Genomic DNA, 14985 nt, shown 5'->3' on the forward strand with positions numbered 1-14985 from the left:
CTCTCACCTGGAACCTCTGACCCTTTGGCTAACGTTACCTGGATTGCTGTTGTCTCCTGCCCCTTGACCTTGGCTTGCTCTCATGGACTCCCTCTGAACTCTCCTGCCCTTGACCCTCGGCTTGTGACTCGGATTTGCCCTCATCTCCTGTGGACCCTACCAGACTCACCTACCAGTTCCTGCCTGACCAACGCTTGTTTCCAGCCTTCTGCACCTGCCCTGCTTCTGTCAGCTGCACCAAGTCTTCCTGCCAGCTCCCGGCGCCGGTGCCTCCTTGTGCCGTCCCTCCTCTGTCCCAACTCCAGGGAGTGGTCTGCACAGGGTCGCAAAGGTGAGCCGCCCTCAGCATCTCGGTCTCGGTGAGTACAGGTTCTGACAGGCTGGACAAAGACAGAGCACTTTTTGGGCTTCGGCACTGCGTCGATTTTACTGACAATTGCGCGAATGTGCGACGTGGCGCCCAAATAAAATTGACGTCCTTTTTTCCCCACAAATAGAGCTTTCGTTTGCTGGTATTTGATCACCTCTGCTGTTTTTATTTTTTGTGCTATAAACAAAAAAAGACCCACGATTTAGAAAAAAAGCAATATTTTTATTTACTTTAATAAATATCCCCCAAAAATATATATAAAAAAATGTTTTCCTCAGTTTAGGCCGATACGTATTAAGCGATAAGCGTTTATTGATTGGTTTGCGCAAAAGTTATAGTGTCTACAATATAGTGGATATTTTTATTATTATTATTTTTTTTACTAGTAATGGTGGCGATCAGCGATTTTTATTGTGACGGCGACATTATGGCAGACACATTGGACACTTTTGACGCTATTCTGGGATCATTCACATTTGCACAGCGATCAGTGCTATAAATATGCACGTATTACTTTGTAAATGTGACTGGCAGTGAAGGGGTTCACCAGCAGGGGGCGATGAAGTGATTACGTGTGTCCTAGGGATGTGTTCTAACTGTAGGGGGGCGGGGGTACATGTGACACGACACTGATCACTGCTCCCGATCATAGGGAGCTGTGATCAGTGTCCTGTCACTAGGCAGAATGGAGAAATGCTTGTTCCACGTTTTTCCTCTCGCAGCGGGCGTGCATCGCTGGCGTCACATGCCCACCGCCAGCGTCACGCGCCCACAATGCCGCTTCTTAAAGGCGACGTACAGGTATGTTAATATGCCTGTACGTGCCATTCTGCCCACGTATATCGGTGTGAGCCGGTCAGCAAGCGGTTAATCAATAAGGAATAAATAGTAGCCCTCTGTATCAAAACATGTGCTGATGTGCCTCTCTTACCTTTTCAGATTGTAAACCACCTATGGTCTACTTTAACTGCTCTTTAGAACCTCCCGGCGCCACTGGGATTGAATGTTTAGAAAGCTGTCAAAGATTAGATATTGACTGCGTGAGTATAATATACATTTTACATTGGGTAGGATAATATCTCTGATGTGTCTATCACCTTCTTAGATATATTTCTATGGGTGAAAATCCGTCAGTATGCATAATTTATGTTTCTACCTTTATCAAAACTTGTTACTGTAGTGTCCACACTCATTCGTTTTTACTAAATACTAAGCCAGGCACATCAAAATTAAAGTATAACTAAAGGCAACCCTGTCCCCATTATAGAGATTCACCCTCTCTATATGTCCTGTTTTGGGTTATCCCCAGAAAGATAATAGAGGGGAAATCTTCCAATGGGGTCCTAGTTCTGATAGCTTCTCCACAAGAGCTTGCCTTAGTTTACTGGGATTTCTACTCACTTCCTGTTTAGCTATGGCACAGGAAGTGAAAGTAAATCTCTAATGGGACAAAGATGGCAAAAATAAACCTTACTGGGATTATAAGCCTCCCTTATCCAAAAATACAGTTCTGCCTATAGTTCTACTTTAAATGACAATGGATGGACCAAACTGAAGAGAATAAATCTTCAATGGGGTGGGGGGTACATTATGTCCAATAGGGGTTTCAGCTCCCTACAGCCGTCTTAAACCAAAAACAAAAAATGTAAGATATTGCAGCTTACCAACCCTTAAATGTGGTGGTTGTATTTGTGTTTTATGGACAGCAGCATTATCAGTCTGAGGGAGGAAGGATGTAGTGTTGAGTGCAGATTTCGAAGGACTTGGCTAACAAATTAAAGACAAATTCCAACACTTTTTAAGCAGTTACAGTAAGTTTTCTTGGGGGGGAGGTAGAGGTTTTACATAAATGAATAAAAGCTGACCATTGTAAGAACCCCTGTCAGTGTTAAATGGTTTGTCTCTACCCTTAAAATGTCCACTTTTGCTGTGTTAAAGAAAGTTGAAAAAAAGGACTCTCAGGCTGCCACCACATCTAGGGATTGGGAAATTGCAATCTATTACATTTTCTTTTTGGGTCTAATATCGCTTTAATCTCAGAAAAAGATTACATCATGATGATATTATTATTATTATTATTATTATTATTATTATTATTATTATTATTATTATTATAAACATTGCAATTTACAACATGTTACTACCCAAATGAACCAAAAACATTTTTGCTACAGATATAAGTAAAGCCATTATCCATTGGAAAACAGTTGTGGTCAGGGTAAGACTGGTAGCTTTTAGCCTGTGGGGGATTCACATCCAACTGCCATTTTATAGTAGGCACAGTTTCCTGTGGGCTAAAGAATGTGCACCACACAAAGTGTACCATAATGATTGGTGACTACGAATGAGCTTCAGTTTGGTCTAAACCTGGAAGGAAGCTGTCAGCTGCAGTCAGAACATTCCTGCCCTTCACATAAGGGGAGAGTATGATTGTCACATCATTGACCTATTTTGACCACATGACTGGGTTCTAAAACTTGTATGGTCTTCTCTGGTTCTAGTTTCATTCTTTTCACTTAATTGTATTGGGTTTTCAGATACATTTTGAGTGCAATTTTTTGTTTTTCCATATTCTTCTGCATTTTTGTTTTTGAACATTTCTTTGCTCAACTAACAATTCCTCTGTGTCCAAATGTCTGTTTATTTTATCTAACAGTATAGCGTTGAATGTGTGTCGGGTTGTGTTTGTCCCGACAACCTGTTAGCTGATGGAAAAGGAGGATGTGTTTCCATGGACAGCTGCTCTTGTATGTTCAATAACATTGTATATGAGCACATGCAAACAACAACGATTGGATGTAACATGTGGTACGTAATATTAACTCAATACAGGCAGAAGTTTCAAAGTTCTTCTTTATTAATTTTACATATATCACGCTTCTTTTTCAGAGCCATGATATTGTCACTGTAAGCACTGGGATGCCAATTTTATGGCGTGTTAAAGCTTAGCTTATTGTAAACTAAAGCGTTAGAAAGGTTAAAAGTATTGTAGAAGAAAGAAGACCTTATTATCTGAAAATGCAATTTGCCTGCTTGTCATGCTGATCAATTGGCTTTAAAACTTTGTTTCTGACCTGGAACAAGTAAACAGGTCAGGAGTTTCAACTTTACTCCAACCCTCCTTGCTTCATACATGAAGTCAGTGGCAAAACGTTTTGGATAAAGAGACAGACAGAAAACTAGAATTTTCAGAAGCAGCTTAACAGATCTAAATGTTTTCCTCTGTAAAAGTTTCCTTTAAGTATAAACTCTGAAGTTTAGCAGTGTTTAGTGTAAACGGGTCTGGTTACGTTTTGGGGGTCAGGTTAAATTTCAGCATGATGTTACAGTTTATGATTAAGTGCTATGGAAGATTTTAAAGTGATACTAAAGTCTCGGTTGTTTTTTGTTAAATATAATAAACATGCCATGCTTACCTGCTCTGTGCAGTGTTTTTGTACAGAGCAACCCAGATCCTCCTCTTCTCGGGTTCCTCGCTGGCTGCAGTCGTGGTGGGAACAATCATCAATGCCCTCTCTCTAGGACTCCCCAAATACCAAATCACTTGTCTGCAAGTCGTTCAAAATACGGCCGCTCGACTAGTGACTGGGAAAAAACCATGGGATTCGATCTCACCCTCACTGAGATCCCTTCATTGGTTGCCAGTAAAAGACAGAATCACTTTCAAGGCACTCTGCCTAATACATAAGTGTATTCAAGGCAACGCCCCCCAATATCTATGCGAAAAAATAAAAGCCCATAACCCCAATCGCATTCTGCGATCCACCAATCAAAACCTCCTCCAGATACCCAAGGCCAGATACAAGTCCAAAGGAGATCGAAGATTTGCAGTCCAGGGACCTCGCCTGTGGAATGCACTACCAACCACCATCCGAGTCGGACCACTTGGCCTTCAGGAGAAAGATTAAAACCCATCTCTTCTGAGGTCAAGGGGTTCCTTACCCATGAAATGGATGCAGCGCCCAGAGGCGATTAAGTTTGCATGTGTTGCGCTTTACAAGTCTCTCTCTCTCTCTCTCTCTCTCGCTGGCTCTCCTGGCCCCTCCCTCCTGTTGAGAGCCCCACAGTAGCTGCAGGCAGGGCTGCTGATAGGGGGGGGACCACCAGTCCTCCTGTAGGGGGCCCGGGCACACAGGGGGACCCAAACAGCAGGAGGAATTAGTGTGGTTTGGCGGAGGGGCAGTAGGGTGCCCTGTGCAGCTCTCTGCAGCAGCTGAAAGCCAATTTCTCCCCCTCCTGCCGGCTTTCAGCTGCTGTAGGGAGAGATACTGGCACAGGGCATCATTCCTGTAATTGCTCCCCCGACACTGATTCCCCTCCCTGTTCTGCCTGATTCTGATCCCCCCCCCGTGTGCCCCCTTGCCCCCATTAATATAATTTTTTTAATGTAAAAAACAGATAAAAAAGGGCTTATTCAGACCGGTTCTCTGTTACGTTTGTGTCCACTAATAATGATTTTAGTGTATTTTTTGTGAAAATATGGTCTTGATATATTGGGGGGGCACTGCCATGTAGGCTGTATGGGGCCCCGTGATTTATAACAGCAGCCCTGGCTGCAGGCATTATTCAGATATCCCTGCACAAAGTCAAGGACGTCATATAACGTCCGGCGGCCGGGAAGTGGTTAAAACTCATTTTTTTAACACAAAGTTGTCCATTTATACAATATTTCTAACACATAGCATGTACATACCAAAAATTACACCCCAAAATCGATTCTCCTACTCCTCCTGAGTACGGCGATACCACATGAGTGAGACTTCCACAGCCTGGCCACATACAGAGGCAGAGTACAGCCGAGTATGGCTGAGTATGGCTGAGCATGGATGAGCATAGCAGAGTATGACTGAGCATTGCAGAGTATGGCTGAGCATGGCCGGGTATGGCTGAGTATGGCCGGGTATCACCGAGTATGGTCGGGTATTGCAGAGTATGGTCGGGTATTGCAGAGTATGGCTGGGGCTGGGTATGACTGGAGATTGCAGAGTATGGTTGGATATGGCAGAGTATGGCAGGGTATTGCAGAGTGTGGCAGAGTATTGCAGGGTATGGCAGGGTATTGCAGGGTATGGCAGGGTATTGCAGAGTATGGCAGAGTATGGCAGAGTATGACAGGGTATTGCAGAGTATGGCAGGGTATTGCAGAGTATGGCAGGGTATTGCAGAGTATGGCAGGGTATTGCAGAGTATGGCAGGGCATTGCAGAGTATGGCAGGGTATTGCAGAGTATGGCAGGTATGGCTGAACATGGATGGATGGGATCTCTCCCCCTCTCCTACTGTACCAATCAGTACAGAGAGGGGAGAGAGGAACCGGGTCATGACATGCCGCTGGTTTGTTTACAAGCGACCATTTACCATGATCCGTGATGCGCCGCCCCAGGAGGCGCACCAGATCGCGATTCTGGGAGGACGTCCATGGACGTCCTCCCAGAGTTAACGAACCACCTTGTACACGTCTTTTGTCTATGGGCGGGTCGTTAAGTGGTTAAAATCAAAGTGTGGGTTTATTGTCACACAGTTGGCATCATAATTACAATGAAAAAAGTAAAACAGTTCAGTTCAGTGTAGGTAAAAAGATATGAAATAGAATAGTCAAAAAGCTGTAATAAGCTTATGAAAGCATGTGTCCTTCATACCAGCTGGCTTCAGACTCCATGTTGTCTTGTGTCACAAAAGAGAAGCAGGAAATTACTTTATTAGACTTCTGGCAGAGTTCAGCTGTCTCAATTTATCAAAGTGTCTTTGTGTGAATATGTTCAGTGTCATCTCTCGTAGTGGGTGTGTGTGTCTGTTCGTGTGTCCTCCCATCTCAAAGTGTAGGCTTATATATTACATATGAACGTCATCACCTCACAGAAACTTAGACCCTTGTACGGCACACATTAATTTCTGCTAACTTCAGCAGCGATATGCTATACAAAAGGAGATACTAACTCAGAGAGTCATATGGAGTTTGATTGACAAGCCCACATGTAACACTCTATACTTGAAGTAATGTACTGATTATGTAATGTCATATAACCAAACATCTACTATTGTGAACACACATTACCAACTATAACTTCATTAAGTAAATAATATATACTAATACATATTTAATATGACTGAGACTACACTAAACTAACTTAACAAGATATAAACAAAAATATATGAAGCATTACCCCCGAAGGAGCTGCTGGATTGTTTTGGGTGGCATGTTACCTCTATTTCTTCGCCGTCTAGGGTATCAGATGAGAGTTGAGAGAAACTTCAATGTCCACACTTTAGGCTTCTTTTTCTTTGCTTTATTTACCCAACATGGTTAAAGGAATAAAAGTAGTAGTTGAAGAGGTGGAAGGGTAATAGGTAGTAGGTACAGGTGTATAACTTTATTCGGAAACACTCCTGCTTCCAGCAATGTAGCTTTTGTCGCCACTCTAGCCAGAGTGGGTATTGTGCACCTGGATAGGCCTCTCTCACGAGCCTAGCAGCCAGGGCGTCACATGGAAACTTTAGCAAAGTCTCTGTCACAGACCTTCCCAAAGGTGGAGATATATTTGGTCCAGAATCCTTCTCAACACAGGATTAAGCACCTGGATCTCTCTTGAATAAACTATTGTGAACTCAGAACTGATAGGCAACCATCACTCTCAGTAATCGTGCGTCCTTCGATGAAGTTCAAGGCCTCTCCTGAGATACCAACCTCTTGCTCGGTGCTCTCCAAGACAGGTTCTTTATCGAGTGGCTTCCTCCCTCAGGACGGACAGCACAGGACCACTCTGCAAACGTAGACCCAGTCTGACTACCAAGCCTACTTAGTAGATCACAACCCCGGACCAACGTGGTCCCGGAGCCAGGAACACTTGAACACGCACCCCCGGCCAGGAGGGCCACACACAGGGGTGGTTGGACGACAGACCAGGATCGGCGACGACGACCCCGGGCTAATGACGTCTGTCCCTTAAGTACTCCTACCCAGCATGCACAGAGGGACAATCAACTCCCTCTGATTGGCTGCTGAAGGGGAACACCCAAAACACCTTCACCTGACTGCTGCCACCCTTGGCCTGGAGTGATAACGACACCCCAAACAACAATAGTGGTCACTCACAGTACAGTCATGGCTGGAACAGAGGCCAAAATTTGGTAAACAATCATACAGTCTGAGTCAACTAACTCTCAGACTACCCTCTAAATTTAAAGCAGCGCCAGCTAGAAAGTAGCAGGCCGCTACATATATAATACCTTTAACTACTTATACTGATCTATTCTTGTCTTCTCAAGACATTCTATACAGTACCAAGATATCTTATATGTCATTCTGAAATTAGCTACACCAGAAACATCCAGTAATGCTCAGCTTTAGATGAAGAAACATATCAAATTAATTGATCAAGGTCATTCACTCATACTATATTTATTATGACATAAAACCAAATATGTTTTGCTGCTTGCCATGAATATAATATAACACCTATAAGTGCTGAATTATGAATTTGAAATAATACTCTAACAATCCCCCCTGAATTATGATTAATCATACTAAAATGATTTAATACATTCAAAATCATTCATATTACATATACTCATCCTTGTATGAAATGATCTGACACAATATTCCTCAGAACTGAAGCAGTCAGAAATACTTCTCCTTCTAAATGCTTTTCTCTTTACTTTTAACTCCTCTTAGATCTATCTATTCAAAATCTTAAAATAATGGTACAGATTTTAAAAATATATAACATAATGATGACTAATATCAATAATTATTAATAATAATATGTAATAATAATGATAATTATTATTATTAAAATAAGTAAATGATGCAATAATATATTTCCATATTTGTGCTCAAATAATATTTTAGCTCTTTGGAAATATACTTTACAATCTTAAACTCATAACTTTCCATTGTTCTATTAAGAGTGATATGTTTCTTAAGTTATGAATAAAATATGTAATATTAACTAGAATAATTGTGCAGTTGTTATCGAAAAATATTCAATATATAAATAAGGAAAAATAAATAATAATGATAATCCTAACTTAATATGAAACATTAATATCAGAAAAATGGGATAATCAAAAAATGTATATGTGGACAAATGTTTCAGTCCTAAATTATTTATCTATAGTAGATAGATAAAGTTTCTTCTGATTAATTTTCTTCATGAAAGTATAGGCATGTTTGTTATTGTTATAAAAAAAACAAAGGTTTACAACCAGGGTATTCTGCTGAAGAGGTCTGCATTAACCACTTACCCCCCGGACCATATTGCTGCCCAAAGACCAGAGTACTTTTTGCGATTCGGGACTGCGTCGCTTTAACAGACAATTGCGCGGTCGTGCGACGTGGCTCCCAAACAAAATTGGCGTCCTTTTTTTCCCACAAATAGAGCTTTCTTTTGGTGGTATTTGATCACCTCTGCGTTTTTTTTTTTTTGCGCTATAAACAAAAATAGAACGACAATTTTGAAAAAAATGAATATTTTTTACTTTTTGCTGTAATAAATATCCCCCAAAAATATATAAAAAAACATTTTTTTTCCTCAGTTTAGGCCGATACGTATTCTTCTACATATTTTTCGTAAAAAAAATCGCAATAAGCGTTTATTGATTGGTTTGCGCAAAAGTTATAGCGTTTACAAAATAGGGGGTATTTTTATGGCATTTTTATTAATATTTTTTTTACTAGTAATGGCGGCGATCGGCGATTTTTTTTTCGGTATTGCGACATTATGGCGGACACTTCGGACATTTTTGACACATTTTTGGGACCATTGGCATTTTTATAGCGATCAGTGCTATAAAAATGCATTAGATTACTATAAAAATGCCACTGGCAGTGAAGGGGTTAACACTAGGGGGCGGGGAAGGGGTTAAGTATGCCTGGGTGTGTTCTTACTGTGGGGGGGGGGTGGCCTCACTTGGGGAAACACTGATTTTCTGTTCATACATTGTATGAACAGAAAATCAGCATTTCCCCTGCTGACAGGAACGAGAGCTGTGTGTTTACACACACAGCTCCCGTTCCCCGCTCTGTACCGAGCGATCGCGTGTGCCCGGCGGCGATCGCGCCCGCCGGGCACACGCACGGGAGTCGGGGGCGAGCGGGGGGCGCGCGCGCGCGCCTCCGGCGGCACGCGTGCGCCCCTAGTGGCGGCTAAAGGGTAGGACGTCCATTTACGTGGTCTCGCCTAGGAGAGCCACCTTGTGGACGTAAAATGACGGTGCGGCGACGGCAAGTGGTTAATGTGCACCTATGAGCAGATTATAAGACCCCATTCACACCTGAGCATTTTGTAGCTTGAAGCCTGAAGCTACAAAACGCCGGAGGGGAAAAAATCTATTATTCTCTATGGAGATGGTTCACATCTCCACTACAAAACGCCTGAAGCCAGAAGTTCCAAAACGCCTGAAGCTCAAACAAGTTCTGGGACTTTTTTTTAGGCAGATTTGGGCGTTTTTCTGCTTTTAACATTGGTGACCCTAGACCTGTCCAAAATCGCGGTAAAAAAAGGCAGCAAAAATCGTGCAAAACGTGGTAAAATACGCCTCAAAAAACGCGGAAAACGCAACGCTCAGGTGTGAATGCAGCCTGAAGATTAACTAAACTAGTTACCTACTTTGGGCATGTTAGACACGCCCAAAAAAAGCTCCTCCACTGTACACAAGGCTTCTCCTGTACGTTCAGGAGGCTGCCTGCATTGTCTCTTCTCTCCTGCTTGCAACCTGGTCTTTGAATAAAACGGAGCTCCCAATCAGAGGCCTTACTCACTGAATGATCACGGTGACAGCCTAATTAACCCTTGCATGCCCTTAGTTTATTACTTAGCACAATTAATTTAGTAGATTACCCTGTATAAGCCCTATTTAACAGTTTCACCTCCTGCTTGCTCCCTGACCTGGGTTTTTCCTATTAACCCCCTTTTATCTACTATTAATCTCTTTCTTAACCACTTGTTTTACTGGGCACATATACCCCCCTCCTGCACAGGCGAAATTTCAGCTTCCGGTACTGCGTCGCTTTAATGGACAATTGTGTGGTCGTGCGACGTGGCTCCCAAACAAAATTGATATCCTTTTTTTCCCCACAAATAGAGCTTTCTTTTAGTGGTATTTGATCACCCCTGCGGTTGTTGTTTTTTTGCGCTATAAACAGTGATCCTGGAGCCCTTCTCACTGACTCTTCGGGAAAGTCTCTTTCGCTAAGCTTATGGACCTCCATCTGGATCATGTATGAGTGATATTGTGATATAATATTGGAACTTCAGCCGTATGACTGATTGTATATAATTTTTCTTCATGGCCATCTGGACTCATGTACCAATTGTATTGCATGCTGATTTATAAGCCTATAATGTTTACCAATATTTCTTTATGATACGATGGGTGGCTCTACATGGTCCCCTGGTGTGTTTCTGGGGGGTCGATCAGTGTGAAGGCTGTGCTTAGTGTGTATTGGTTTGCATGTTTTTCTTTGTATTGGAGTTGGTTTACTATGCTCCATTCCCCTAGACAATATGGCCCGGATTCACAGAGAGCGGGCGCACATTATGCCGCCGTAACGCAAATAATATATGCTACGCCGACGCAGCACAGAGAGGCAAGCATGGAATTCACAAAGCCAGTGCTCTCAAAACTGTGCTGTGTTTCTAAGGCATAAGCCGGCATAGATGGAGGTGGGCGTGAGCCATGCAAATGAGGCGTGACCCCATGCAAATGATGGGCCGAGCGCCAGACAGATACGTATAACGAACTGCGCATGCGCCGTGACATGGACGCATCCCCGTGTGCATGCTCACAACCACGTCGGAAGAACTGCCTAAGATACGCCGGATCCCTGCGTACGCCCTGAACGTAATCTACGCCCAGTCACACGCGTCCAACGTAAATTACGCTGGCTTGGGTTCCCTGGTGCAGACCTTTGCATGTCTGCTGCTGAGTAACACCTCCTTTATGGGGCATAACTTTACGCTGGACATACAACTTACGCGCACCTCGCCTAGCCTGCGTCGGGTGCACGTACGCTCGTGAATCGCCATATTTGCCTCATTTGCATATTTGAATAGCTAAACAATGGGAGCACCACCATGCGTCCAGCCTAAATGTGCGCCCACTCTACGCCGGCGTAAGCAAGATACGTCGGCGGAATGTAGCCTGTTTTTAGGCTTATCTTAGTTTGTGGGTCTGGCGCACATATACGACGGCGCACATTTGCACTTACGTCGGCGTATCTTGAGATATGTCGGCGTAAGTGCTTTGTGAATCCGGGCCTATGTATTTTGGGTTACTGGTGCTCTGTTTGTTACATCCTCATGTCAAAATCTAAAATAGTGACTTTCAATGTCAGAGGTTTGGGTTCCCCATTTTAAACATAGCCGCGATTGGCAGGAAGTATGCTCCTTCAAGCCCCAGGCCCTGATGATTTAGAAAACCCATTTTACCATTGGGTCAATTCCAAAACTGCCCACATATACCGTATTTATCAGAGTATAACACGCACAGGCATATAACACGCACCCTAACTTAAGAGGGAAGTTTCAGGAAAAAAACTTGGCACAACTATCAGCCCATCCCCACATGCCAAGGTCCTAGGCGTCGTCCTGTACTCTCTTTTATGCCCCACGTCCAATCACTGTCCAAATCTTGCCGCCTCCACCTTTGCAACATCTCCAAAATATGCCCCTTTCTAACCAATGACACAACAAAACGCTTGATTCACTCCCTGGTCATCTCTCGCCTCGATTACTGCAACTCCCTCCTCATTGGCTTACCTCTGCATACTCTATCCCCCCTTCAGTCCATCATAAATGCTGCTGCAAGACTCATCCACCTTACCAACCGCTCTGTCTCTGCTACTCCTCTCTTTCAATCCCTCCACTGGCTTCCGCTCACCCAACAAATTAAATTAAAAATACTAACAACTACCTATAAAGCCATCCACAACTCTGCCCCCAGCTACATCACTGACCTAGTCTCTAAATACCAACCTAATTGTTCTCTTCATTCTTCTCAAGACCTCCTGCTCTCTAGCTCTCTCATCACCTGCTCCCATGCCCATCTCCAGGACTTTTCCAGAGCCTCTTCAAGCCTATGGAACTCCTTACCCCAATCTGTCCATCTATCTCCTTCTCTATTAGCTTTTAGAAGATCCCTGAAAACCCTCCTCTTCAGAGAAGCCTATCCTACCTACACCTTACAACTGTATTTTCATTGTGTCCATCTAATCATCCCCCACAGCTACTACCCTTTGTTCCACTTGACCCTCCCTTCTAGACTGTAAGCTCTAATGAGCAGGGCCCTCTGATCCCTTCTGTATTGAATTGTATTGTAACTGTACTGCCTTCCCTGATGTTGTAAAGCGCTGCGCAAACTGTTGGCGCTGTATAAATCCTGTATAATAATAATAATTATATTGTTATTTTGACAATGATAAGGTGCCCTATTAATTCATGTTAGGTGTGATTTTAATGATAGGTGCACTGTATCATTCAATTGTTTTTTTTTTTTTATATATTAATGCTGTTGGAAGACTCTTATGCCCTGTACACACGATCGGTTCATCCGATGGATTTTTTCATCAGATATCTGATGAAGCTGACTTTCATCAGTCTTGCCTACACACCATCAGTTAAAAAAACGATTGTGTCAGAACGTGATGACATAAAACACAAGGACACGCTGAGAAAAATTAAGTTCAATGCTTCCAAGCATGCATCGACTTGATTCTGAGCATGCGTGGATTTTTAACTGATGGATGTGCCCACAGACGATCGTTTTTTTTTCTATCGGTTTTTTAACCATCAGATAATTTTAAAACAAGTTCCTAGTTTTTCCATCGATGGATAAAAAAACGATGGGGCCCACACACGATCGGTTTGTCTGATGAAAACGGTCCATTTTCATCAGACGAACCGATCGTGTGTATGCGGCATTACAGTTAGGGTTGCCACCTTTTCTTCAAGACAAACCCGAACACTTTTCTGCCGCACAGCAATTTTTTTGTAGTACACGCTATAGGATTTTAAAATACCTGGGACAACTTTTGGGTTACTGTCACGTACCTGATAGTTGTGTGCCCGAATTGCAGAGGAAGGCCTCCCTTATGGCTCCCACTCGCGGCCACTGGTAATGTAACAGAAGGCACAGGAGAAGGAGTGGCACGGGTGCCTAGCAGGATCAACAGAGGAAGTGATAGATCAGGTGCCTGGATACTTCCTGGATCTGGATCAGTTCAGCAGACTGGATCAGAAATAGCTCAGCAGACAGGATCAGTTCAGCAGACTGGATCTGGAATAGCTCAGCAGACAGGAACAGCTCAGCAGACTGGATCAGTTCAGCAGACTGGATCAGGAATAGCTCAGCAGACAGGAACAGCTCAGCAGAGTGGATCAGTTTAGCAGACTGGATCAGAACCAAGAACAGATAGGACCAATACAGGGATAGTCAGACAGGCCGGGTCGGATATCAGGTGGGCAGCCGTGGTACAGAGGTGCAGGCAAAAGTAGTCACAAACAGGCCGAGATCAGGTATAGGCAGCTAACTGGGTGGTCACAGGCAAGCTGTGTCTTTAAACAGGTAACAGTCTCAGATCAGGTTTAAGGGCACACAATGCTGTAGAGCAGACAGCGGGGACTGTATTTGACAGGCAGGCTTAAATAGCTGCCTGCCGCCAATAGTGGCGCACACACGCGCATGCGCAATGGCACCCGCGATTTAGAACCAGGAACCTAAGAGCGCCTGTTACTGGCAGGATCTTTATGAGAGTTACCCAAAGAGAGTAGTAATAAGGTGTGCTATAGTGAACAGTGGCCAAATTGCATTAACTGTGGGGGGGGGGGGGGGGAGACTTCAAGGGGCATAGTTAAATAAAACAAATGCATTTGTGTATTCATAAAATATGATTTGATTAATAAAAGAAATGTCAGTTAAAATATGAAACTAGCCTACCTTAAAAGTGGACACTCTCAGCCAGTAGAGCAGTGGATGGCATCAGTAGAGCAGTGGACGGCATCAGTAGAGCTGTGGACAGTGTCAGTAGGGCAGTGGATGGTGTCAGTAGGGCAGTGGACGGTGTCAGAGCAGTGGATGGCCTCCGTAGAGCAGTGGACAGTGTCAGTAGGGCAGTGGACGGTGTCATTAGGGCAGTAGACAGTGTCAGTAGGGCAGTGGACGGTGTCAGTAGAGCAGTGAACGGCGTCAGTAGGGCAATGGATGGCATCAGTAGGGCAGTGGACGGTGTCAGTAGAGCAGTGGATGGTGTCAGTAGAGCAGTGGAGTGTGTCAGTAGGGCAGTGGACGGTGTCAGTAGGGCAGTGGACGGTGTCAGTAGGGCAGTGTACCTCCATCCAAAAACCTGAACCCGAACCCCATACAAACTGTTCACATAGTGGCACTGTGCATTCTACAACCCTTTCAAGCACCTTTTAATTACTAAAAAAGCCAACAAATTCAAAGAAATCCACAGGCACCCCACATATATAGAAGAAAATAACAGATTAAATATGAGATAGTGACTGTGCCCCTCAATAGAGACCTTCATTACTGCGAGATAAAAAAAAACTTACCTTCCAGGAGCCACTGCAAAGATGTGTGTGTGAGCCTGCTAGGGGGCGGAGTCTGTAATACCAT

The 14985-nt window shown here is 43.6% G+C and overlaps 1 protein-coding gene across 1 annotated transcript in view; it reads left to right on the forward strand.

Moving 5' to 3' along the window:
• LOC120916787 (mucin-2-like) overlaps positions 1–14985 on the forward strand; it is a 211395-nt gene that overhangs the window by 55486 nt on the left and 140924 nt on the right. Inside the window, exons 8-9 of the mRNA XM_040327724.1 lie at positions 1310–1410; positions 3027–3178. Coding sequence (XP_040183658.1) covers positions 1310–1410; positions 3027–3178 — 253 coding nt within the window. The remainder of the gene's footprint in view (positions 1–1309; positions 1411–3026; positions 3179–14985) is intronic.

Source organism: Rana temporaria, chromosome 11 (genome assembly GCF_905171775.1).
Source record: "Rana temporaria chromosome 11, aRanTem1.1, whole genome shotgun sequence".
Taxonomy (NCBI): domain Eukaryota; kingdom Metazoa; phylum Chordata; class Amphibia; order Anura; family Ranidae; genus Rana; species Rana temporaria.